Raw genomic sequence first — 26,227 nt, forward strand, 5'->3', positions numbered from 1 at the left:
TACTCTGAAGTACAGACTGTTCATTTGATATGTAGAGAAGAGTAATGTTTTACTGAAAAGTGGCTTTATTTGTTCTTTCTTACAACATGTCGCTGTAGCATCTTACTGTACATACAACAGTTACCCACAAATAATAAATAGTATTTAAGGTCATGTATATTTAATAGTTACAGCACCGGTAGTACATAGTGGATGTGATCATTTTAGATGTAAACAAAAAAAGAAGGAAAAAAATACTTTGCTCCTAAGATTCTTAAATTGATTTTACAATGACTGATTTATGCATCCACAAGTTTTATTTTGTTTTTGATTCTCAAATCTAGAGAATCAACTTCACATGTAGTTTAAAAAAAAACAGTAAAAAAAAAGACTATCAAAAAGTGAATTTTTTTTTTTTGCATTAATCTACACAATTTCTGGACATCTGGGTATTTGTGTTTTTTATTCCTTTTACAATACATACACAGCTCCTTGACAGAGGCTTTTTGCCTATGCCACCTATTTCCATATTTTACACTGTAAGCTTGTATGTTGAGGTAACACCTGTGATTTACATTAATGGGCCATGATACATGCACATTCACTTCAGGGACAGTCACTGTTTTTAGAGTGTCATCTGCCAGAAGGATGGTAACCAAGGTAATGGGGGCATGGAAACAACATGTACAAAGTTTTTATACACAAAGGACTCATCATTCATTTTCCAGTTGTTTGTAAGTCAAGTCTTTTTATGTGATACTGTAGTATTTGGAGCAATGCAGTTGTTCTCTCGGACTCTTCCGTGCCTTTCTCCACTGTATTTCTGGATGTCATCTCAATGTTTTTGTCTCTCAGTTGCTCTGGGATTCATGTCAATCCTGGGATGTTCCTCTATTCCTCTCAAAATATCACACCTGTTGATGTTACTCTTCCCATCTTGTGATACAAGTATATAAATAAAGAGGACATTTTTGTGATAACTCTTTCGTTCCTTCCTTCCCTCACTTATCACCCTTCCTCCTTCCTCCTTGGGGCGGATGGCTTCAGGTTGCAGGAAGTCATGTTTAATGGTTTTTGGGGTTGGAGGATTTTCCAGCGACTGATGCTCCCTGGCAGGCTGATGTATCACAGATTCCAGGAGTTCCCTGGTGCCCAGTCCTACCTACCCTGCCTGGCTCTCCAGGCTCACCTGGATCACCTGGAGATCCATCACGCCCATCTTTGACAATACCAGGTACTCCTGGAAGACCTGTGGACAGCATACAGGGAATGAGCCAAAGACAAAATACTGCTGTTCTTTTAACTATTTTGTAATTAATCTAACAATTTTGCATCAAATATTATACCTTAACAGTAGTTAATGCAAATAGTTCAAATGATGCCACAGTCACAGAAGTCTTTCTCAAACAAGATTTCAACACACTTTAGAAATTGGTGGAGAACAACGTTCAGCTCAAGCTTTAATTAGAGTGTACTTCATGAAGCCTCATACCTTGGTGTCCTTGGTCTCCAGTGGGCCCATCAATGGCTTTGCCAATCGATCCCTTATCACCAGGCTCACCAACATCACCTGTTGTGAAAACAACATTTTAATCAATTGTGGACAGTAAGTAGCTCCCAACATTGTTGGCTTGTGACTCCTTACAAAACATTTATGTCAAGTCGGGGCCCCTTACTATGTTTCAGATGTCTCTGCATTGTTAGCAGTTGAGAGTGACTCAAACATCTTGCATGGTTTCATTGAAATAACTGTTCAAAGCCCAAACGCATGAAATTGTCAAAAAACAGATTAGAAGATTATAGCAAATTATCAAATTATATCTTTTCCTAGCGTAATTCTCACATCTCACAACCCCTCAGATTTATCTTGTGATCCTTTGGAGGAGGGGGCCTGGTCCCTAGGTTGGGAACCACTGAACTGATTTAATTTTTTATACCTCTGGGACCTGGGTCTCCAAGTTCTCCTGCCAGGCCTCTGTACCCTGGTGGTCCACGGGAACCTGGATGCCCAATAGAGCCAGCTACTCCTGGCTTTCCTGGAGGACCAGCAGGGCCAGGGCGGCCCACCATTCCAGGGGCCAGGGGTCTTCGAAGGTTAGCGGCCAGCTGTGCAATCTGATCTGCGCGTGATAGAAAACCCCAGCGGTTTAATCCCCCTGCTTACCTTTTATAGTGAACTACAGACAAAGATTAATTAAGATTTCTCACCATCGATCATTGAGCCACACAACTCTCTGATGTGCTGCTCGCTTGTCAGTTTACCCTGAAACACAAGTAAATAAGGCATTTGTAAAGTGTAAGCTCATTCACGCAGTTTATTGTAAAACACCAATGTGTGTGCTTATTAAAAATTAAAACACTCACAGGTACACCTGTCTTTCCTGCAATTCCAGGCTGACCCTGCTCCCCTTGGAAGCCCATTGGTCCTTGTTTTCCTGGGGGCCCTCTTGCCCCAAGCTCTCCTTGTGGACCTGTCACGCCCTTAGGTCCCAGTTCACCCTGCTTCCCCGGCTACAAACAAGAATTATCCATTAAATGACTCATTGTATTTAGCAAAAATGAAGAAATCAATTTCTTCCAAACTGTAGCTAAATACATCCATAAGCCCCTGATTGGATCGCTGACTAAACACCAACCAAGGAGTAAACTGGGTCTACTGAGACAATGTGGGGGCGTATTCATATGGCGTGTTGCTGCTTGATAATTACGCCGACAAGCACAGCAAACAGTAAATGAGACTATGAGAGTGAGGCTCATCAGTACTGTATCTCTAGTTACATAAATTGTGCTGCAGCTTAATGTGACTTGTCTCTCCCTTGTGGCGATAGCAGTGAACAGGCCAATAAAGCGAAAGCAGCAATACCTATCTCTAATTAATCCTATTAAATCTGGAATGTGAAGCAGAATCATGTGCTGTGAGTCTGACAAGTGGGCAACAGCTCAGAGCTTGGCACCAGTTTTTAATGTTTAGTGAGGGAGTTTGGAAGAAACTTGTGCTGCTAATTACACCCACACACAACATCTGATCTAACTATGTTCTGTGCTAATAGATGGACATCTACTGTATGTGGCGGGGTCCATGAAGAGGCATGAAACACTGTCAGAGGACACAAGGAACATAATGTAAATGAAAACACTGATGTAGCTCACCTCTCCTTTTTGTCCAACTGGGCCAAAAGGACCCTGAAAATAAGAACGTATGTTTAGTTAAACATAAGTGAAAACTATTTTTAAAAAAGATGCAATAAAACGTCCATCCATCGTCAACCGCTTATCCTGTGTACAGGGTCGTGGGGGCAATAAAACATTTTAGAACATAAATACAATACATTCAACTATGAATTATCCTAGTTCAAACTCTTCCGATAACTCGGAACGTAAAAACTAAAAGCTGCTTCACCAGAAGTCACATTATAATTACCAGTAGTTAAGAATAATTTTAACATCTATAAAATGAGGTGACCAAGTCAAGATTCAAGTGTTACATCTTTTCCATATGGTCCTAGTTAGCAATCGGGCAGCAGAGTTCTGAATCAGTTGTATGACTAATTACAGCTAACAGAGATAGGAGTCCCTGAGTCACTAATACTGCCAGTGTTTGGACTGAAAATTAAGAAAATACTTACAGGTTCTCCATTCTCTCCTGGTAAACCATCACTTCCTGCTACACCCTAGAGAGACAACATAAGATCTGAATTATTGGGCTTTTTCTTGGGCTGATAAAAACAGTTTCAACATCATAACATAACTTAGTTGGAGGTCAGTAGAGGTCATATTTAAGTTTGACCAGTGTGAACTTTGAATTGGAAATATTTACCATGTCTCCTTTAGCCCCAGAAGCTCCAACTGGACCCTATAGGTTTAAAAAGGGAGAGAGAGAGGGAAATAAATGAGAGCAATGTACAGACATTTTGTGGAAGGCCAGCTGTGGCAGAAGGAAGGGGGGATGAAGGGAAGTGAGGTGGGCTGGATGAGGGGAACCCGGAGAGGTATAAAGACGGGCTTTGTTCTGGCCTCAGATTCTGAACAGGAGGCCTTTTTGTGTTTGAGATCTCTCCTGGCTGCAGTTCGAGTTTATACCACTAAGACTGAGGTGGGATGACCTGGGTGTTGACATACGTACCCTCCCATGAGTGAAGCTGGATAGTTACATATCTCTGCTCTGTCTAAGTTTATCTGGAGATATGCTACATTTCTTAAAGTTTTATTCTTTTACTTTGGCCCTGAATGAAGATTCTTTGAGTTTGGGGGGCTTTTACCTGTTTTTGTTGACAATTACTATTTTGATAGTTTTTTAAATTTAAATGCAAAAATTGTCTGGTTCCAGCTTCTCAAATCTGAACATTTTCTTGTTTTCAGAGTTAAGTCTGATAGTAAACTGAATAGATTTGTGTTGCAATGGTTGGCGTTTTATAGACCAAATGATTTATCGATGAATTGAGAAAACAACTGGTAGATTAATCAATAGTAGAGAATATATTTTCATTATTATAATACCGTTCACCAGCCCTATACTGGATCAGGGATCACACTTGATGCCCTGGGACACTTTCAATATTGTCACATATGTCAAACTCACTCTGTCACCAAACTCTCCACGGATTCCTGTTGGACCTGGAAGACCTGGATCCCCCAAGGCTCCTTTTAACCCCTGCAGTACATGGCACAGACAGCTAGTGAGTTAACTCGTAAAAAACAAAACAAAAAAAAACAACAACATGATCTTGATGATGTGATGTCATGCAACTGACCTGGAAGCCTTTCACTCCCTGAGGCCCAGCATTGCCCGCTGGTCCAATACCTCCCTGTTGGAAACAGACACTGTCATGTAATCTCACTGGGAAGTAGTAAAACAAACTGGGTAAATGGTCCCTCTTGATAAAGATGTTTTTTTTCTTGCTAAAATTTCAGAGAATGTGAACAAAAAATAAATGGACATGCTGGTTGTGTGAGGTGTGATTTATTAGGCGGCACAGTGTGTGAGAGAAGTTTGTTAATTCCTATAACCTATGCTGTTTTATGCTTTTTTTTATTTTACTTGCTGCAGGCTCTGATGTAAAAAAGAAAGACCTCTCTGTTTATGAATTCCTCCTTTATGAATACCTTCTCTCCCCACCGGCCCTGCATTACTAACAAACTCCACCTTAACAAGCCACTGAATCAGTTGCAATACTCTTAGTACTTTTGTAGCAGAATATCATTGACTTTAACGAACAGTCGTTTATTATCCTGCTATTTCAGGAGCAAATTTATTCTGTATGCTGCTATGTACTGTCTTTTAACATGGGTACATTAATTCTTAATTTCTTTTTCATGTCATTGTGCATTCAACTACTCACCCTGGTTATTAGAACAGTATACTTTAAAGTGCTGGAAAGTGAGTCTAAATTCAGTAAACTGGATAAATTCAACAGATTACCATCTGTGCAGCAGAAAGTCTAATAATTTATCTTCAAAATTGGGTGAAGATTATTTTTGAATGTCCTGTAATAGATGCTTTTGAAGCTTTTATAGCTGTACAAGCAGCAGTGCAGCAATTTGATAGAGATAAATGCACATGTTGCCTTGGTTTTAGTGTAAACTTACAGCCACTCCTCTGGGTCCTGCTATCCCCCTTTCTCCGGGAATGCCAATGTCACCCTGAGGGAGGAGACGAAAGATGGTGTGGACAAGTCAGGAAAGTTTTGCGTCCAGATGCAACATTGTTTAAGGTTCCATGTGGGGTTAAGTGACATGTCAGTGAGGCTGTGACCCAGTAATACCCCCTCCCCCTCCAAAAAAAAGCCCATCAGATACATACAGGAATACCTGGCTCTCCAGAAGGCCCCGTCTCCCCGGCCTTCCCAGGATCACCCTGGTGTAGAAGAAGGGACAAGATAAAAGTTGTCCTCCATGGTCCTAATCTTTAAGGTTACCATATGTTTCTATTTTGTTGTAATACTCACAACTTCTCCTTTAGACCCCTTTGCACCAGCCTTTCCTTGTAGACCCTGTGACACAAAATACCTACAGTGACGACACTGTGTGTGATCTTCTTAACATTTTCATCAGTATACCAACTGAGCTTTCCTTTTTCAGGAGTTTAACACACCATTTTTTACTGATCACAAGACATGCTTAGGACTGATTTTGAGAAAATGAATGTGCTGAAGGGTGCTGAGAGTGGAAACGCTGCTCTCTCTTAGACAGGAAGTCTAATTCAAAATACTTACAGGAAGGCCGTTTGGTCCTTTCTCTCCGACTACCCCATGGCGTCCAGCATCGCCCTATCAACACAGACAACACTGTGACTGTGACATAAGCTTCACTCAGGCTGTGAACTCACGGCTAATTTAAGCCCAGAGCATGCAGAAAGGGAAGGTGCAGCTTACCTTCTCGCCATCTAATCCTGGTGTACCATCTTTGCCGTCTCTGCCAGGAATACCCTGCAGAAGACATCACATATGATTCACATGGTTCTGAGAGGTGATGTTTATGAAAATTTCTTTTAAATATTTGCACTTACAGGCTCCCCTTTGGGTCCTGCTCCCCCAGGACCTCCTTTGGGCCCAATTTTACCCTGTTGAAAGACACATCCGGGTGTCATTTATACATCTTGTATGTACTTGTGAAACTAATAGTCACAAATCAAAGTCTTTTAGTTACAATTTCTCCTTTGGGTCCTTTGAATCCCTGTGGTCCTTTTTCTCCGCTGTCACCCTGGAGACATCAGATGAAACACACACAGCTATTCATTGATGGGACCAGCTGTCTATTCTGGCTGTGAACTACTACCAAACTCTAATTTTATTTCAAGTGTGTTTCAAACAAAGAGAGACTCACTGTCTTTCCAATGATGCCGGCGATGCCAGGTTTGCCTCTGAAACCAGGCAAGCCCTAGACAAAGAGCATGAGGTCAAAGGAAACAAAGTGTAAGTACGCACATTTAAATGTCAAAAGATGCTCATTAAGGAAGGAGTGATCATGTTCTAAAAGTTGCTTACTCTGTCTCCTACAGCTCCCATTGGGCCTTGTAAACCTCTGAGACCCCGTGGGCCCTGAAATCAGCATTAGAGCATTGTCAAGGCACTTTAAAACTTCAAAAACCATTCAGGATGTTTAATAATTACATAAAAACAAAAGTTCTGAATAATCTCTATGTAACTCACCTGCAGACCAACAGTCCCAGGAATACCTGGTGGGCCAGGTGGACCAGCATCACCCTAGAGGCAGAACAGGACGGCAACAAAACACCAATTCAAACTCATTATATGTTCATTCTATTCTTATGTAACTTCATTAGTCACATTATACCACTGACAGCAGCCGAAATATTTATGTCACACCATAAACTCACCTTCTCTCCATCTTTTCCAGGCTCTCCCTTGTCTCCTTTATGCCCCGTGTGACCCTACGTGAGCAAAAATACACAGAATTCAATACAGACATGAGGAAATGTATTGTGAGGTCGCGGGGTGACATGATCAGATTCCCAGGGGACATACTGATCAGCATATCATTCAAACCAATTTAAAAAAAGGAGCTGTGACAGAAACTATATTCACCTTGAATCCTGGCATCCCAGGAGGACCAGAGGGACCAGGGGGACAGATTGCAGGACACTGCAGATGACAGGGACAAAACAATGAGGACTGAGTTTACTGTCGTCACGCTGCTCTCACAGGTGTGTGATCGAGAACTTACCAGAAGGTCACCGCTGAGATCATGAAGAGTACCAGGAAGACCCTGACAGAAGGAGAAATTACACCACAGAGATGTTTTATTAGAGATAATGTTAATGCTCTCCTGGTTCAGTGCGTTTCCTTCCTCACAGTTGGTAAGGGGCATGTGTGAATTTCACATTCATTCAGATAAACTGGGTGGTAGGGGAAAATATAACATATGACTATAATGTACCAGCAGCACAAATTAGCAAGTATATAATGATACTTACTGGTGGTCCATCAGGGCCAGGAGGTCCAGGAAGTCCTGGAAGACCCTCAGCACCCTGAGAAATGAATAGATAGCACAGAGATTAGCAGCATCTTTTGCATCTCAGTTTAATATGAGTGATGAGATTTTGTTTCTTGATTATATCAAAGTTAAAGCCAGTCTACTAAACATCTGATCACAGTTACAGCAATCAATTGTGATTTTCTTTGTGGTCCTTGGTTAAAAAAACAAAATCGATTTGTTTATTGTCACTTCTCTTGGATGTTTTAACTTCATTGTGCAGAACAATGTATTGATGGCTGTTTTTCAAATGAATCTGCTGAAGGGGGAATGTTTCTCTGTGCTCCCCTTAAATCTGAGTCTAGGACCAAAAAGCATGATTTAGTGACATCACAACTAGTTTAGAAGCCAATCGTCATCCCTTATGCAACTTACACGTGAGTTTCAGTAAAGTAGGAGACATCTTGTTAGTGAACTTTTGACTCGAAAAACATAAATTGATAGATTGTGGATTCCTCAATGAGGGAGAAGGAGTAGATGAAATTCTAAAGATTTTTTCTTTGTCTTAAATCATCTGTGGAGGGGATCTTTAACTACTCAAAGGTGGTAAAAAGTAGATGTACTTCATTTGACCCCTCGCTGCATCTCTGTAGACGATGGTAACCCTGACATAAAATCCTTATACTGACCCCAACTGTATTTTTAACACTAACCCCAACCTTAAAATGAATCCTGACCAAGACAATAAATATCTTCACACAGCTGCTAACAATACTTATGAGCATCTGATAATCCAAATAAAGTGTGACCCAGTAGAAAGACTAGGCCAGTCCACATACTAAAGTGCCCTTCCTCTCCAGTAGTTATTCTTATCCTGCTCCTGCTACATTATATAGGGATTTAGGTCAATGTTGTACTGGTTGATTTTAGCAGAGCTGTGAGTTAAAAAAAACCCTGCTGGATCTCAATCAGAATCAGTGTCACTGTTTCTGCTGCAGAGGCTTTTTAGCCAAATAAATAATAATTAACTGGATGGTAAACTGACACTTTTCTTTCCAATTAGGTACTGAATCAAGCATAGAATAAAATAGAATAGATAACAAGAATGATTTGACTGTCTCATTTTGAATCAGTGGATGGTACTTCTCGATGAGGATGACAGAAAATGTAATTAGGGAGATCAGACAAATACTCACCGCTGGACCCTGGGGTCCGACTCCGCCTGGCAACCCATTGGTTCCAGGTAGTCCCTGGAAACAAAAGACAACGGGTGTGAGCAAGACATCAGAATACGTGAGTAGATGTAGCACTCATTCAGGGCTACAACAATGTGTAAAATGCGCAAGCATACTCTCCCAGGATGCAAACACGCATGGAAAAATGATAAAAAGACAGTGTTGTGTACTCACTGGAGCTCCTGGTCTCCCTCTGCCCTACGGAAGAAACAGGAAGGCAAATTAAGTCACAAACACTGAGGGGATGATTAGATTTACCCACAACATCAAATCCACCACGTGATGTATTACTGCATCAAATCCGCTTTGAAAGTTATATCCCAGGTTGTTGCTGTGTGGTGGATATGCACTTTCGCTATCCAGTTGGATCAGAGAAAACTATAATCCGAGTATTCCTGGGACAATGTGTGACACTGCCGCTTTCCAAAGCTGAGTTACAGCCCTGACTTTCCAGCAGAATTACAGAACTTGATTCTCTTAGTGTAAAATTATCCGATGAAAAGGAGAAACTGCCTTTGGTCCAATGATCGGATCAGGTATAAGACGGTATATACGGTAAAACAAAATGAAAGGGAAGTCTTTTAGGCTAATATGGTCAGTGTAACAGTTGTCAGGGTGCACTTTGTGATGTTTCTTAGGTGTTACATTAGTATGTGGAGGTACTTACAGGAGATCCAGGTGGCCCAGCAGGTCCAGGATCACCCTGTGGAGATCAAGGGAAAATGCCACAATCAAACTTTAGGACATAATCATAAACAGTGCAAAACAAATCTAAATTGTTATGCATGTGTGAACCTAATAGAAATGTTTTATTTTTCACTTTTTCTTAATTTGGGCTTGTTAATTAAACAAATGCACATTAATGAGCAGCTCTATCTCTTTTAATTTTGTAGAGAGTACACAGTACCAGTGTTTACTGTACAGTAGTGTTTACAAGTTTAAAGTAAACTTTGTTCTGCATGTTTTTAGCCCACTAGTGGGGGTTGCTATTCAACAGCTCTTTTTCTTTATTGTAGTGTTGGTTACTGAGTATGAATGTATATGTGTGTGGTGCTAGTCGCATCCCAGCTAGCCACAATGAGGGACAAGGAGTGTTGTTGCTATATATGACTTAATTTTATATTCTATTAATACCTTCAAAAAAGGTGTTGTCATTGTTTCCTGTTTTTACTGTTCATGATTAATACAGGCAAATAGTATTTAAAAAAGAAAAGGATGCTGACATGTAGTTCTGCTGTAGGTCACAAGACTGTTCATTAAAGTTACTGAGAGGAGAAAATGTCTGGATCATGGCAATTATTGCAATCAATTAAAATGACCATACATTTTTCTCAAAATCAATCATCGAATATTTAGTGTGGTCATCTGTATAATCCCACAACAATTCATATACTTAGTATTGTTAGCTATGGAGGACACAATAACAAGTATTTTGGTCTGAGAGATGTCTTCCGCTTTCCTTCACTTACTTCCAATCGTTTACTTTTTTCATCCATTATTTCTGTCACTAAAAAAATTACTTCTTCAAACTTGTTCCATGAATAAAATATGAAATTGTGGTATCCTGTTATGCCCCTTCTTCTTTCCTTACTAATCTGGCATGATCACTTCTCCTCCTACTTTTCTAACTCTTTGTTTGCCTCCCTCACAGCTGTATTTGAGTTGTCTGACTCCAAATAAACAGGCCTAACACAGTGATGTTACTTATTTACGGTACTCCTCAGTCTGCAAACTACACAATAGGGAATTCTGACACACAAATCACAAACAAACAGATGCGAGGGAGCTGAAAATGACCTATGAATACAATAATAAGCCTAAAATTAGAAACAAATCAGTATTGTGTTGTGAAAATGAACAGTCACCATTACTGTTATTTGGTTTAGTGAGATAATATACTGCTGCACACTAGCTTATGTGTGTCTGTCTCAAACTCCACTGGTTTGATCCTGTTTGCCTTTGCATGACTCTTCAGCACTATGAACCATCCATGACAGTGTAGTAATCTGAGTAATTAGGGACAGTGGTTGGCTCAAGCTTCTTCATTAGGTTGGCTAATTAGCTGAATTGGGAAGTGGTCTTCCTGTTTAATCATAAGATGTGGCAGTGCAGACATAGTTGGATGCCACATGTGTTGTAATTCTGTCTTCTCTTGTATCTCTCTGAGGATAATACCTGTTTCTCTCAGCATCAGGGTCATCATCATCATCCCCTGCAGTCTTACAGATTGGTGGGAAACAGTGTGCATTCCGGGCCGGATTAGGAAAGCAGCAGAAATAAAGCCGATTCTGATCCCTCATTAAAAATATTCCCAACCAAGAGGCTGAGTCGGCTTGACAAATCCAGGCTGACAGAGAAAACAGGGGTGGTGTCCCTGTTAGACCTTCCTAAAGAGCAGCACCCAATCAGCATGCAGGGTTTCTGCATACACATGTCTTCTTGTGTCTCACTAGTGGCTGACATCAAGTGGTTGATTAATGGGGGGTATTTGAAGTAGACAAACATACAATTCAACTGGGTGCATCTTTATGCAGCAGATCCCAGAAAGATCAAAAGACTGAGACACACTTACTGGTTCCCCTGGGGGGCCATCCTTCCCAGAAGGACCATCGGGACCTGTCAAACCCTGAAGAGAAAACACATCATTCAGTTGTACATCATTGTGTCATACTCTGCTATTATTATAAACATAGCAGAATCTCTGTTTGGGTATTCCTTGACAAAGGAAAAGATAGTGTGTTGATGTTAGTTTAAGAATTGTGCATTGTTTGTTGATTGGATGCTTACGTCCACCCCTGGAAGTCCTGGCAGGCCTGGTTTTCCTGGTACACCTGGTATTCCTGCTTTCCCTTTGGGACCCTGCATAGACAGAGATTTAGGAAATCAATGATTTAATCAACTAATTGACTTCTACTGCTTTTATCTGGACATTATGAAATGCAGCCAAAACAAAACTAGCAAAATAAAAATGTACTGTTTAACCTCATAAAATCATTTTTGGGGAGGTTTTCCTTATCCAAATCCAGTTTAAGGATAGAGGCTACTGTACAGACTGAAAAGGCGTTTGAGACAAATTTGTGATTTTGGCTATATAAGGGACTGAGCGAAAATTATTAGGGTGAGAGAGCGGGTCAGAAAAGGGTCAGGGTATCGAATTTTACTTTTTTTTAATGTGTACATCGGTACCGCAATTTGTAAGTTCCATTTATAACACTGGTACACTCATACAGTCCCTAAATTAAACTGACTTGACTTGTTGGAATACTTACTGCTTTCCCTGACAATCCAGCAGGTCCAGGTTTACCCTGTTAGTGAGAAAAGAAAAAAATGTAATATAACCAGACAGAAATGTGTATTTTATTCATTTTGTTCATTTGTTGTGCACTGCCACAGGCCCAAATACTTCCATTGATTACAGTCTTGTCATCAATAACTTGGTTGTAATACCAACAACAGAACTGTTAAAGTGACTGAAGCAGTGAGTCTCTGGTCTGCCTCAGTATAAAGGATATGATGGTTAGCTTCTGCAGTGTCTAGGGAAGAACAAACACTATTAAACAGTCCCAACGCTGACTGGTCACATGACAAAAGCTTTTGGTTTGGTTTGTACAGGGGGCTGAAGGTGCAGGGAGGAGGTGTGAGAAACTCTAGATGGTCTCACTGGGTTGGGGAATGTATGAAAGGACCCTCTGTGTGCCTAAACTTTCCTGTAGTCACAAAAATATCCTACAAAATTCTCTGAGATGTCCAGACATGGATATACAATATTTTCCAACATTTGCTTTTAATATATCAAAAACATTTGACAAAAATCAAAGATGTTGCCAAAAGTTTTTCTTTTTGCTTGGCTTCCCTTTAATCCAATTTCCTCTTACAACTTGAGTAAATAAACTTTCATCACATCATTTTACTCATATTTTTCCAAAACATCACATCCTGCATACCAGCAAAACCCCTTAAACAAGTCTGGTGGCTTAAATTTCAGTGGATTGTTCTTGTATTGGCAACATTTATTGAAAAGCTACAATGATGGAAATCCAGACATATCTGGCTGACTGATTATACTGTACGAGTTAATATGAACAACTATAACGAACACGAGCCATTCACTGTGTAAATACAATCTAAGCTTTGAAATGTTTAATAGAAAAGTATTATTAACCAGAGAGTTTTTCACTACTTTTTCACCCACAAAACTCCATTTAGCAGAAAACGCCTACCTGACCAAAAGGATTATGATTTCATAACTGTAGGAGGGGCTTTGGGAGGAGTCAACGTAATAAAAACTAACATCTAGAAACATTTCAGCCACATTTACGCACAAAGAAAACACTGTCTACCAAATGTAACTGAGTGGGAATTCAATTTTTGATATACAACATGAAGAACCACTGAGCTGTTACTAAACAATCTATCATTATAGAGGCTGTGGCACAAGTGTAGTAAATAAATAATAAATTATTCTGATCTGGTATCTTGATCTGGAACTTGACACCCCATTTTTCTTAAAAGACTAGGCGGGATCTCTTAATAATTACTCAAGGAAAGAAAACCAAATTCAAATGAGGTGCAAATATTTTGGTTTGGTCAACTCACATCAGTGCCATCCCTTCCCGGTGGCCCTGGGGGTCCTGGTGGCCCAGGAGCTCCTCTGGGGCCCGGCCTCTGCAATATAAAATTCATCCAAATCAGGCATTTCTCCCTGAGTGATATTAGGCATCCATTGTTCTTTCCACACCACAAATACAGTCAACATGTGCAGGTTGTTGTTTGATGTGATATAAAATAGAAAGTGATGACAAAGGTTTGGTTTTTTGGTACCAACAGTATCGATTAGAAAACTTGTAAAATATATTCAGGAGATTATTGAATTAAATAATTGTGTCTCATTCTTAGTAGTTAGACACAAATTCAGTTCAACTGCAACTTGACGCTGATGTAAACAGGCGCGCATAAAGACGCTTTAACGCTCCTCTTACGCACAAGAGGAAGTCTAAACTAGATTTCTATGAAACACAAATAAATCAATAATTCACGGGTCATCTAAACAAAATACACTTATTTGACTTTTCAAATGAGCCTGCGTTTCGACTCAGCCAGGGAGCCTGAATGAACAGAGGTGGCATTGTGCGCTGTGGCACTGATCTCCAATCCGTGCATTCCACAGGTTCTGGGAAAACATAACCCCCAACTTCACCAAATAGTGCGAAAGGCACCGCCACCTGCACACAATCAGGCTGACATGGAAGAGTAAAAATAGGCCCACAGAGCAAGAGTGACAAAATACCAGCCACGTCCAGCCATGGATAATTGTACGAAAAGAATAAAGAGCATATGAGAATTAAACTACTCAGAGAAACCATCAGGTAGGGGGAGAAAATGCAGGTCAGGGGGAGAAAATGCAGGTCAGGCGTCAAGCAGGTGTAAATGAGAACGACTGTCATCATCATTATAACCACCATCAACACAAGGGATAGGCTTTATTTTCATTAGGTGGAGCAGTAGGTTACATTAACTTTTTGCAGTAAGTCAAGAATATACATTAAACGCTATCAGCACAAAACACACACCGCCAAAATGAAAGGAGGTACGCGGGACTTGATAATTCTTACCTGGGCTGAGGATGATGTCAAAAGCTGGCACAGTAAGAGCACCCAAAGAGCAGAGAACATCGCCATGGCTCCCCGCTCGCCCTCACAAACCCGAGTTTATACGGAAAAAGGTAAAATCCCCGGTTCCCGTTCGTCTCGAAACTCCCCCCCAGCGCCTTTCTTCACCTCACGGCGCACAGCTCCTGAGTGGCTTTCTCTTTGGTTCCAGATAAACCCGAGCCTCCAGCCGAAGGGGCTGAACTCAATCTGGCGCACCGAACGCAGGGGTGAGGGGGGTCAGGAGGAGTGAGGGAAGGCAGCAAGCAAGAGGGGACACAATTTCGGACACCAAGAAAGTGGGCTGAGCTAAAAAGAAATATGCGGGGGTTCCTGCTTTGACCAATTACACACTGACCTGAAACACAAATCTTCCAAATCTGCAAGGTGAAAAAAAGGAGTTGGCCTTCTTTAAGGGCTCTTTAACGGTAGCCTGTGTATTAGTACAATGTTAAAAGTAAAAGTGGCACTCCAGCAAGTTAGTATAGGCTATTAAACTTCCATCAAGTTCGGTGACTCTTAAGAGACACATTCAAAAAAGGTTGATCAAAACTGAAGTAGGGAGGCCATGACATCCTGAGGTAGCCTATGTATGTATTCAGCTCCAAAAATGCTGGATCCTTCATTTCTCATAATACAACTCAGCAGCAATAATTCAATAGAAACTCCACAGACATCCTAAATTTGTAACACAGACCTTCTTTTATGATTTGTCTCCTAGAACCATAACCTTGATGACATCACTATGACATCACCAGGGTTATTTTCTAACATGCTTCCAGATTTGCAGAAAACACCATATGAGTGTTTGACCAGGCTGAATAGTACACCCCATGTCTAAGATTGGGAGAATTCCCCTTTAACCAATCAGGTTTTCAATCAAAATGAAATGTTAAAAACTGAGTTAGAAACCTTTCTTTTCTTGCAGCAGTGTAGAGTGGGATAGATAAAAAGTATCGCTGCATAATGATTCTAGTGTTGATCCCCTATCTGTCCCTAGACTATAGGCTGCAACTAGCGATTATTTTCATTATCAATAAATCCACAGATTATTTTTTCAATTAATGGATAAACAGTTTGGTCTATAAAATGTCAGAAGATATTGAAAAAACAATTTCCCACAGCCCAATGTGATGTCTTCAACTGTATTTTGTCTGATAAAGTCTAGTGATTAAGACAAAAAAACAGATCTCCACAGTTTAGCTGCTTGAACAAGTGAATGTTTGATTATTCGTGCTTAACAGCTGCAGATTAATTTTCTGCCAATCAAGAGGCTACATTATTAAACCACCACTGAAAATGAAGTTGAAGAAATTACTCAAAAAGCACATATCCACTTCCTCTGTCATGGAGGACAAGCATAATCTGAGCACTACTCTTGATCTAAACCTGAAATAAGTCAACAAAAAGTGTTAAACAGGGAATGGGTAGATATAGGCTGGACGGACAATGCAATAAGAAATAGCAAGCTCATACTCCAAGGGGTGTGCGTATATATATATATATATATACACTCACACCCTCCACTCCGATCCTGAGGCCTGAACAAATTCTGTTGCATCCATATCTTGAACATCTTTTTTCTTCCCTCTGATATGAGTCATGCCACTTCACTGAGGCTAAGTCTGTTTGCTGAAAAAGACATATTTCTGACTATATGCTGCTGCACTGGGAAATCGAAGAAGAGTCTCAGGAGTAAGAGCAAACGTTGACATCTACCACAGTGTTATCCCAAGAACTGATATTTAATCAACTATAAAGGGGCTCAGAATTTGGCGACACACAGATTCATTTCATAAAAGCGTCAAAAAATAGTATAACTTTATTTTGCTTTGTCAACAGCCAGATAACATAGTCGTGGGGGGGGCATATATAAAGAATTCAGTACTTAAAGTTATTACCATTTCATTATGTAAATAACTTCAACAATTAATAGAGAAAATTAAGTGCAATTATAAAAAGATGCATCAATATAATCACCTGGCTTGTACATTTTCATGGACTGCACCCATGTCACATTAACATACAGTGGACTTTAAATTAGAGCCAAAGCTTTATCAGTTCTGCCGAGAAGACATACATATTGTACAATCAACCAGTCTTATCACATTTTTGGCAAGGCTTTCAGTTGTTCAAAAGTCTATTTTCCAAATCTGCATGAAAACATACAGACTGTGCAACACTATTGAAATATAACTGAAGTGTCGTTCACTCTTCAGTCCTTTTATACAGCAGGGTCCAGCAGAAACGCAAACCAGTACAGAACGCACACAAAAACAGCCCAGAAAGAAGAAGAAAAAGCTCTTCCGATTAATTATTTTTCAGTGCAAAACAAAATCTTCAACTGTGAAAGAATCAAGGTGTTAAAAATCCTGAAACCATCAATTCATTGATATACATAAATAATAATCTTTAATTGTGAAATAATTAAGGTGTTTAAAATGCTGAAACCATCATTTCATTGATATACATAAATAACAGTGCTTTATGTATTCTGTAGATATTAAATATCAGTTGCTGACAGTATTAGGCATTACTACCTAAAAGGATAAGTCTTGTGGTATTCTATATTTTTCTTCTGTGGATGACTCCAATAGAAAAAACAAAAACAACCAATAAGTATTTATCCCACTTACAAGTATTGTCTGCGTATCCAAATCCTGATACAGTATCTCTGTGCCAGAGGAATAAGTAACAACACTCCACTACTGGCTGACATGTTCCTTCATTACAATAAACATGGGCACTACAGTTTGAGTGATTCCCACATACACTGTCATGCTACTGTGAATACTTATTTTATAACTTCTTTACTCCTATTTGAATAATGTGATAAAACCTACTGTAAAATAAGTTAGATTCACGTCAATAGGAACCAATGAGCTTGGAGCTGAGAGCCACAGACGCGTTCAGGAAGTCAGAAAGTACTGAGATGGACTCTACGGCTACGACCTGCAAGGCAAAGGTCACGTGACCAACAGGGTAGCGCTGCTGTTTTACAGCAGGCTTTGTGATTTTTTTTATTTAAAAATGTTACAATAGACACACTTGGTCCGAAATTTCTTGTTGTTTAACTGAAATAGCATAGAGCTGTGCGCTATTCATTATCTGATATTTTCCCCAGAAATTGTGAACAGAGTTGGTGGAAGTCTCTCGTTTCACATTGTTTTCTTTTATATTGAGTTTTACTACATTTCTAAGGAGTGTTGTGTGAGTAGACAAGCTAGCAAGCCTAGCGGAAATTAGCCTGCCGTCCCCTTCGCACATGTGACCTTCGCCTTGCATGTCGCAGCAGTCTGCTGGGTCTCTTGCTGGTTTTGATCTTTTCATGGGATTTGTTGACAAAAACAAAAATAGAGAATATCACCAGCCTTATCCTTTAATATTGTCACACCCAGCCCCACATTTAGTAAGTTAATGAATTCATATACTCCTTCAAAGTGAAAAGAATCAATATCTAAACATCGACTATCGCAGAGTTAAGGCCCAGGAAGTCATACTCTGGCCCTATATTATGTTTAATTTAAGCTGAAATTAAGTATTTCCTCCAATAAATTCATGAATTCCCCACATTTTAATCTGAGCTTGAGGGAACTGATTCCATATCATTTGTCTGTTCCTCCACACCTTTTTCGGTGCTCGTCTGTGACCCATTTGTTGCGGACACATTTGCCTGTGACGTTTCTTCCTCTTCCTTTTTTCCTAGCACTTTACTACACTTAGTCCTTGGGATTTTCCTTCCCAAAGAATCACTGGGAGTGAGTTTTGAAGTCTTAGGGACAGTTTGCGCTGACGGGCTTGTTTGACCAGTGGCTTTTTTAGTGCCAGCTTTTTCCTCCACCTGCCCACTAGCAAAGTCCCCAGCAGAGCCGTTGCTTGGCAGGACCTTATCTTCTCTCTTCTTCTTCGGTGGTTTTTCAGTGTCTGTATCGCCATCTGTTTGCCTACTGCTGTCTGTTTCCGGGATGATGCCTTTCGGATTGTTAGTAAGGTCTTCCTCGGTTTCCGCAGAGGGCTTGCCTTCTCCCATCAAAGTCTCAGAACTATGCGACTGATCCATTTCACCATCATCTTCTACAGAGTCAATTCCATTCAACATTTTATTATTAGAATCATTCTCTGCATCTCCATTTTCCACAGCTTCAGTGTCTGGTTTTGGCTCAGGGGAGGCCTCAGGCAGTTTGTTTTTGTCTTTACTTGGTGTTTTATCAGGTCCTTTCGGAGTCTTTGAAACATTATCCAGTCCGTCCTCTTTCACTTGCACTACTGCTTCTCCTTCTTTGCTTTTACCCCGTAAATTTGCTTCTTCTTTTACATCTCCATTACCAGCAGTCTCAGATTTTTTCTCCATATTCCTGAATTGCTTCTGAATCTTTCTGGGACACCACACAAACTTATCCTTTGGCTCAAAGTTAAGGTAGGCAAAGCGCAAAAGGTCCTTGCGTTCCTGCTTGGCCCGGACAGCAAACAGGAAGTAGTCAAGCACGCTGCGTTTAACACTGCCAAGGGTCTTCTTTACTAAAGTCTCTTCCAGAAAGAATTGCACAAGTGGGGCCTGGTAGTGCTCAAATCCCAGCTCTCCGAGGCTCTTCAGGATGCGTGTGATGCGCAGGTTGTTGTGCATATTCCTGCAAGAGATGAAACAGTTGAGGCAGAAATTACAAACAAAAAAGTGAATATCTCCGACATTGCGTTACATGACAGTATTTGAATATTCACCGCTCCAGGTTTCCAAATCGCTCCTTCCAGTTTTCTGCTCGTTTCACTTCCCCCGTCTCTTTGTTGACCAAACGGATGCCATAGAAGCCCAACATGAGTTCATAGGACTCGACTAGTCTCCTTTTGGCGTCCTCATTATTCCTGAAGGCCTGGTGAGCATATAAATAGGAGGCAAAAATATAAAAAACAAAATGCAGGACATTTCCACAACTTCTGTGATTTCACGTAACATTTACATAAAAAAACAAAAAAAACCACAATATTAAATAAGTTAAGAGTATCCAAATGGTTGGGTAAAAACAAAACAAGTGATTATCTTTATATGCCTATATGTGTTGCCCAGATGAAAAGAGCTGAATGTTTTGGAACTAGGGGTGTTCTTTATATACCGTCTACAACAATTTTTTAATCGTTGTTTTAACGATATGTGAGCAGACAAAAACTCCTCCGCGCAATCACTGCGTCAAGCATGCAGTACACGTGTGCTAGAGTTAAACAGGCAATAGCGGCTAAAAAAAAATCAATGACTGAAGTTAAAAATGAGTGAACAAACAACGCAAGGAGATAAAACATGGACACCAACAGCTTTGCAGTCCAACGCTACATTGTTAAAATGAATCACTAGATGTGGATCAACCTTACTCATATGGAGCTGAATGTTGGTGTTAAAGACCATGTATTAACCATCGCAGGGAATATCAAGAATGTGAAAACCTCCAGGAGTCAGCTGTCCACGACAGGACTGAACCAGCCAAAGTACCATCACAAACACACGCTCGGGTAAAAACACCGCTATACTGATGATGACAGACTCAAGGCAACTAAGGGACGGCAAGGCAAGTTTATTTGTATAGCACTATCAGCAACAACAGCTACAAGAGAACTCAGGGCTAATATAGCTATTACTGACAGGAGTCGATGCCATCTTCAGGGCTAACCCCCTTCACTCTTCAGTCAAGTAAAACACAGAATATCATGGAATCTGCCAAAATGTTGATGCAATTTATAAAAATCAGGAGTTTCCCTAGCATTATAAGCGTCACTGCTCACAGCTTTACTTAAGCGAAAAGAACAGGCAAACTATTCTGCTATGTTTTGGTGTTTACAGGCACTGCCTCCGTCCTCTCTGCCTCTGTGTTTCAGCGAGGGCGGGGCTTAGCGCTCAACGTCTCCTCCACACACACACACACACAGTCATATCCAAGACGACGCGCTGGCAAGAGCTCATCACTTCAACAAATTCTCATTTGATCATCAGCCAGTCATCGGCAGATACAAGACGCAAACTCGTTGTGGACTGTGTGGGCGGAGTCAGATATTCTTCTTCTTAAAACAGAATTCATAGGGACCTATCCTTGGTCTCCGTGGAGTTACTTACACTGTACATTACTGCTAAATTACTGCTGACCCGCTGCTCTACTGCCATTCACCGGTGTAAGTACCAGATGTGCTCGGGTGGTCAGATCTGTTTGTATGATGACGTGGCTGATCTATCTGTTTGGGGTTTTTATTGCTTTGGCAATATGGCAACTAAGTACACACACACGTTAGCTTAACTTGATCGGCAGCTAACTTTAGGGTCGTAACATTAATTCACTGAAAACTATCCGCAAACACTACGACATAAAGCCAATCATCTGCCACATCATCATACAAACGTACAGCCAATCACTTTATGTGACATTACCAGCAGGTGCAGGCCCTTGAGCAGATCTGATACCTACACCGGCTTTCACACGCACACTTGCTTCTTCTCCTCCTTTTCTACCACACACGCTACGCTTACACATTTCATTATCGACAAAATCCCAGAAAATATGTAGATATTATTTTTTGTCAATATCACACACCCCTATCTAACACAAGTTTCCAAGACAATTAGGAAATATTCTGCTTTGACCCTATTTACTAGACATTACTCTCCACAATTAAGACTAGAGCTAATGATATGGGAAAAGATTTTCACCTGAAATTTCACCAGATATGCAGCTTTTAGTCTCTGCAGTAGGGCTGCAACTAACTTGACTTTTCTATCGATTATTAAAACGAATATTTGACTATTTGGATTATGAATCACAAAATCAGCTTTTAAATTTAGCTTGAGGTTGTTTAAGGTTGTTTTTAATTAGCTAATTAACAAAATAAATGCTCAAAAATGCACATTTAAATGAACATTTCTACTGTAGCAACAGAATGTTTCACTGAAATAAGGTCAAGGAAATAACACAGAAATAACTTTCATCTGTGAGCTGATCTGCTGTTAACAAGGCATATGATTTACGTAGTGACAGAGCAGCTTACATGCCGGTACTGCAGCACACCGGCCCGTTAATTTACAATATTATTAGACAAAGAAAGGAATGACCTAATGTATTACATTTGCTGAATGTACAACTGGGGGAAATAATAACCATTTGTTCCCCCACGAAGTTTATAAAAGGTTCTAATAACAAAACCCTGTGATTTTTTTTAAAGAATTAGCCACCACCTCAAATTAGGACGGAGATCTGATCAACAGGATTGTTGTGTATAATAATTATTTGCTACTCTCACTGCCATTAAATATACGTATAGAAAGCCTTACAGCTCATAACATGAAGTAACATGGTTTTTAACATTAAGGTAGCTTGTTTGCTAACTAGCTTATTAGATGAGTTCATCATCGAGAGAGCTAACGTTACGTCCTTATATTATAGTATTATTGTAATTTTTATATACTTGTAAATTTTTGAGCTCCTTACTTTTTATATATTTATGTTCATGTGTACTGTAAGCACCAATTTATACCAAGGCAAATTCCTCGTATGTGAAAATGTACCAGGCAATAAAACCGATTTTGATTCTTCATCTTCAGACATTCATAAATGGTGTACTTCCATGCCAGGAAAGATCAGCTGTGCAGATGCGGCAGTTCAGAACCCGTATGGCTGAGTTGAGAGTGAAATGCTCCCAAACTTTGGAAGAATTAGGTTAATTTTACTGTTCAGTTCACTACAGTATGCTGACTGTGTCACTACGGCCCAATGACGTGATGAACTAATGGATAATTAAATTTGTTGGAAACTAATTTCATTGATTCTTTTGGACTATGTCAATTATTCAGTGTTTTACACCACTAGACCACTACAATACCAATGCTTTCAATTTATCACTCAAGCAATGACTGATGTGATTTTTTCAGAAACTATGGCAGCTTTTCCAATTTTTGGGTTAAGTCAAATGGCGTTTGGAGCCCAATATGAGGCATTTCTAGCCAAAAGCATCTGAAATACACATTCAACTGATTGGATGACAATAGATTCTGTACGACTGCTGCGTAAATGGTTAAATAAATTATCTTTTATTTTGCTTTATGCTGTTCCAGAAACTACAAGCCAAATTCTGCACAAAACTGTTTAGTAGAGTGTTCATTTAAAGACCTAATACTTATGATGTACTTACCTCAATTTCCTTCTTGGTGAGTTCTGAAGCCATGTAATTAACCCCGGCTCTCGCAGTGGAAACAGCCTCAGAATGGTGGAGGAGTGAGAAGAGAAACAACATAAAACCAATGCAATGAAACCATATACTAATTCAATAAAGATTACGCCAGCCCTCCCTGCAACTGTTTGTAACCACAACATAAAACATCCTTTTGGTTCTTCATCCCATAAAAACACCACATACAACCCCTAAGATTTTACAGTATCCATCTCTCTAGAAAACTGACTTGAATCAGCAAATAAAGCTGTCAACATTGTCAATATGACATCCGTCTGGGTATCACTGGAATTTAGTGTCAACTTAATCATTGTTTCTCTTTTGTCCAATGTGTTTAAGTGGCTGAGACGAGATTAGGCAGATGGAAAGTAAACAACATCGTTTGGGGGTTCATTTCTACATTTTTAAAAGTTAAAATGTGGAAAGAGAATTGGTAATTTTATTAGTTTATTAAACCAGTACCATGAGAAGTGTAATTTTTTACCCTGATATTTTTCCTTGGAAAAAGGAGCTTTAGAAGGATACTTACAGTGAATGAATTTGTGCTATTCAAAACTACATTTCCTATGACTAAAAGTGCTTTAAAAGCAGGCCTAGTAAACTACTGACTTTTCTTGTTTAGCAGTGCTTTTCATTTAAGCAGGCAATGGTGAGCAGATATTAGCATTGCGGCTAATCTTCACACATTTTGCTAATTAAGAGCAACTCGTGAGGACCACCAGAATAATGGTGCTTTCAGACCAAAAGCGAAGCGAGCGTTTGGGGCTGTGAGTTTACATACAAAGTCAATGCAAAGACGCGTAGAGCCGCGATTTCCTGTCGGGCGGCACAAAGCGACGCGAAGGGGGCGGTGCCAGAGACGTTAAGGCAACGCGCAGGAATATTTTCAACTCAAGCAAGAAATTTGCATGACACTGAGTCGCGATAGCCTATCAACCTTGAGATTAACCGTACATCACAGATGGCTTCACAGCATTGTGTGGAGTGGGCCCGGCAGAGTGGGGGGTTGAAAATCTGCTGGCTGGCGGAGAGGATCAGGGAGCAGTGCTCCAGCTTTTGGACAAATAAACACCTGTAGCCAGACTGGATTATGCTCTAACAACTATGCCGTTTGCTCGCGGGAGGAGCTCGGAGTAAACTGCTTTTATTAAATAAGCTTTTTACTTTAGTTTATAGGATTACAACGTTGATTTATCTTCACTGGAGCTTCTCAGCAGCTAGATTCCATGCACATCCGATTCCAGTGTTGTTAGCGTCGTTAAAAACCGGACAAAACTGGACATTGCTGGGAGAAAAGAAAGCAAGGAGGTTGAACTACCTAGTGAGTTCAGAAAACATGTGTCTGTAACTTTATTCCAGCTATCGTTGTACCAAGTTAGCATAGCAAAGGCCTGGTTGATCCGAACTCCATTCAGAAAACAAACATTTTAGAAGTTGTTGTCCTGCTGTCATGCTGGCAGACCTGACAAAGCATGAATTCATATGTTTAACAAATCTGCATCATATTGTAGTTATTTCGGCATCAGTTTGATCCGTTTATTGCTATTTAATCACAGCAAAATGTTTACTTTGGGTTCATACAGCTGTAGTAATGGCGAGTTGTTGTGTTTATTCGTGTTATCGCGTTGTGTGTGAACACTCAGCAGATGTCCTGCGATAAAAACCCTGCGAGGAGGGTGTCGCGCGGGTTAAATTCACATTTGGTCTGAATGCCGCATAAGAGGAAATTCGCTTTGTAACCTCCCACTGGACTCAGCCAAAACACACACCACAAGCCCCAAGCAACACATACCACTGAATGTATGAGTGAACTCTCTCCAGTCTTTTGTAGTCATTTTTCCAATCCCTAAGAAATGATTCAATGAAGACCTCTGTGCCAAATGATAAAGAAAGCATTAAGTCATTACACACAGACAGTCCCAAACACTTAAAATATCTTGTAATAAATTCTAAATTGGTTACCATCGGGAGCGGAGGGAAATTTATTGAGATAAAACTGCAAATTGTTCATTTTGTCTTCTGAGCACTCTTCATCTGTTAGATTCTTTAAAACAAAACAAAAACTCAAGATAATTAGACCTCTCTTAGTAGTGACTTTTCTGTTGTTGTGTTAATTTAGCTGTTACTTACTGGATATCCTCTTCTGTAGTTCTGCATGTCCTTTGCTGCCCTCATGTTTCTGGACGGATTATGCCACTGCAAATAAAAGTGAAAGTGAAATGAACCTGCATCAATTGTTTTATGCATCGCGGGGGAGTCGATGCATCCTAATTTACTATACAACGACAAGTCGTGTTATCATTAATACCGATGCCACGATTTTTAATGTTTCTAATGGCTGCAGAATGCTGGCATGACGTTATCCGAGTTGACATTTGTAAGGCCAAGCTAATCCATTTCCTGCTCCCGCAAAAGGAAGAATGAGTAGGAAAAACACTTAATTAAAAATGTTCATTTTAACTATGAATTACAAATTATGTAGAGTAATAAATGTAAGCAGTTTATGTTTTAAACTTACCCCTAGCCCCTTATAAGTTACCCGGGCCCCTAAAAATTAAGATAACGTCGGCGGCTAGCTAGGCTAGTTAGCAAGCCTGCAGTAGAGACATAACGCCATCATTAGCTTTCCAGTCATGGCTATAATAGCAAACGCCTGGCCGGGTGCAAAAACAATGAGTTACAAGTTAACATATCCCACGCCATGACATGATTCAGATGAGTTATGGTTTTGGCTGAGTAATAATGAAAGCGCGTAACTTACCGAACTCAAAGTCCAGCCAGACTTGTTTTTGTCTTGACATGACCGACGGGTTTGGCTCTCTCCGGCCGGGTCGTCTCCATCACTCTCTGTGTCCCAGGTCGAGTCGTAATCGCAAACACAGTCGTCCTCCATTATTAAAATGACTAGCTAAAGCTAAATAAATGTGTAACTTGGTTCAGTGCTAGAAACGGCCACGAATCAAGTCACAGTTGCATGTTCAGCTTAGACGGGGACAGCCCTGACCAACCGTCTTTTCCAGTCTACCATGTCAGACAGCGGCACCGATGGCGGCTGCAGTACTGATGCTGCCTTTAGGTGCTCCCCCCACGTAGCATTAAACCAACTTCACATTTCTTGACACACATTTCCGTTTGATATTACTTAAACAAAGTTAGTCTTTAAAAACACCTTTTTTTGGAGGGGGGTGTACGTTTCAGAGTAAAAAGCAAACAAAACATACATCAGTTATGTTG

General features: G+C 40.2%; 2 protein-coding genes across 2 annotated transcripts; both read right to left on the reverse strand.

Annotated features, from left to right (window-relative positions):
* Window positions 1-47: 47 nt before the first annotated feature.
* On the reverse strand, window positions 48-15,070 carry col9a3 (collagen, type IX, alpha 3). The gene is made up of 32 exons (XM_038722137.1): window positions 14,759-15,070; window positions 13,743-13,811; window positions 12,416-12,451; window positions 11,934-12,005; window positions 11,719-11,772; window positions 9,814-9,849; window positions 9,321-9,344; window positions 9,108-9,161; window positions 7,913-7,966; window positions 7,663-7,704; window positions 7,524-7,580; window positions 7,316-7,369; window positions 7,128-7,181; window positions 6,963-7,016; window positions 6,802-6,855; window positions 6,625-6,678; window positions 6,485-6,538; window positions 6,351-6,404; window positions 6,192-6,245; window positions 5,925-5,969; window positions 5,780-5,833; window positions 5,566-5,619; window positions 4,731-4,784; window positions 4,559-4,630; window positions 3,797-3,832; window positions 3,606-3,650; window positions 3,130-3,162; window positions 2,344-2,490; window positions 2,188-2,242; window positions 1,917-2,099; window positions 1,472-1,549; window positions 48-1,228 (listed from the first exon to the last, which is right to left on the reverse strand). Exons 1-32 carry the CDS (start codon window positions 14,822-14,824, stop codon window positions 1,044-1,046), a joined length of 2,037 nt encoding a protein of 678 aa, XP_038578065.1. The 5' UTR covers window positions 14,825-15,070; the 3' UTR covers window positions 48-1,043.
* A 1,758-nt stretch (window positions 15,071-16,828) lies between these two features.
* On the reverse strand, window positions 16,829-26,061 carry ogfr (opioid growth factor receptor). Its single transcript, XM_038723160.1, is given in 8 exon segments — window positions 16,829-19,422; window positions 19,514-19,662; window positions 22,955-22,995; window positions 22,998-23,020; window positions 24,786-24,864; window positions 24,956-25,037; window positions 25,124-25,189; window positions 25,755-26,061. Coding segments are annotated over 8 exon segments (1,626 nt in total). The 5' UTR covers window positions 25,887-26,061; the 3' UTR covers window positions 16,829-18,368.
* Between the last annotated feature and the right edge of the window lie 166 nt (window positions 26,062-26,227).

This window comes from Micropterus salmoides, unplaced genomic scaffold (genome assembly GCF_014851395.1).
Source record: "Micropterus salmoides isolate LMB-PRFRI ecotype aquatic unplaced genomic scaffold, ASM1485139v1 Ms_hic_scaffold_16, whole genome shotgun sequence".
Taxonomy (NCBI): Eukaryota; Metazoa; Chordata; class Actinopteri; order Centrarchiformes; family Centrarchidae; genus Micropterus; species Micropterus salmoides.

Bases quoted from the DNA above. Each gene is read 5' to 3' on its own strand.
- col9a3 (XM_038722137.1), bottom strand. From the start codon at position 14,824: ATGGCGATGTTCTCTGCTCTTTGGGTGCTCTTACTGTGCCAGCTTTTG. The intron at 12,006-12,415 runs GTAAGTATTCCA...CTGTCTATGCAG, and splicing joins CTGGATTGTCAGGGAAAGCA to GGTCCCAAAGGGAAAGCAGG. The intron at 4,631-4,730 runs GTCAGTTGCATG...CATGTACTGCAG, and splicing joins AGGGAGTGAAAGGCTTCCAG to GGGTTAAAAGGAGCCTTGGG.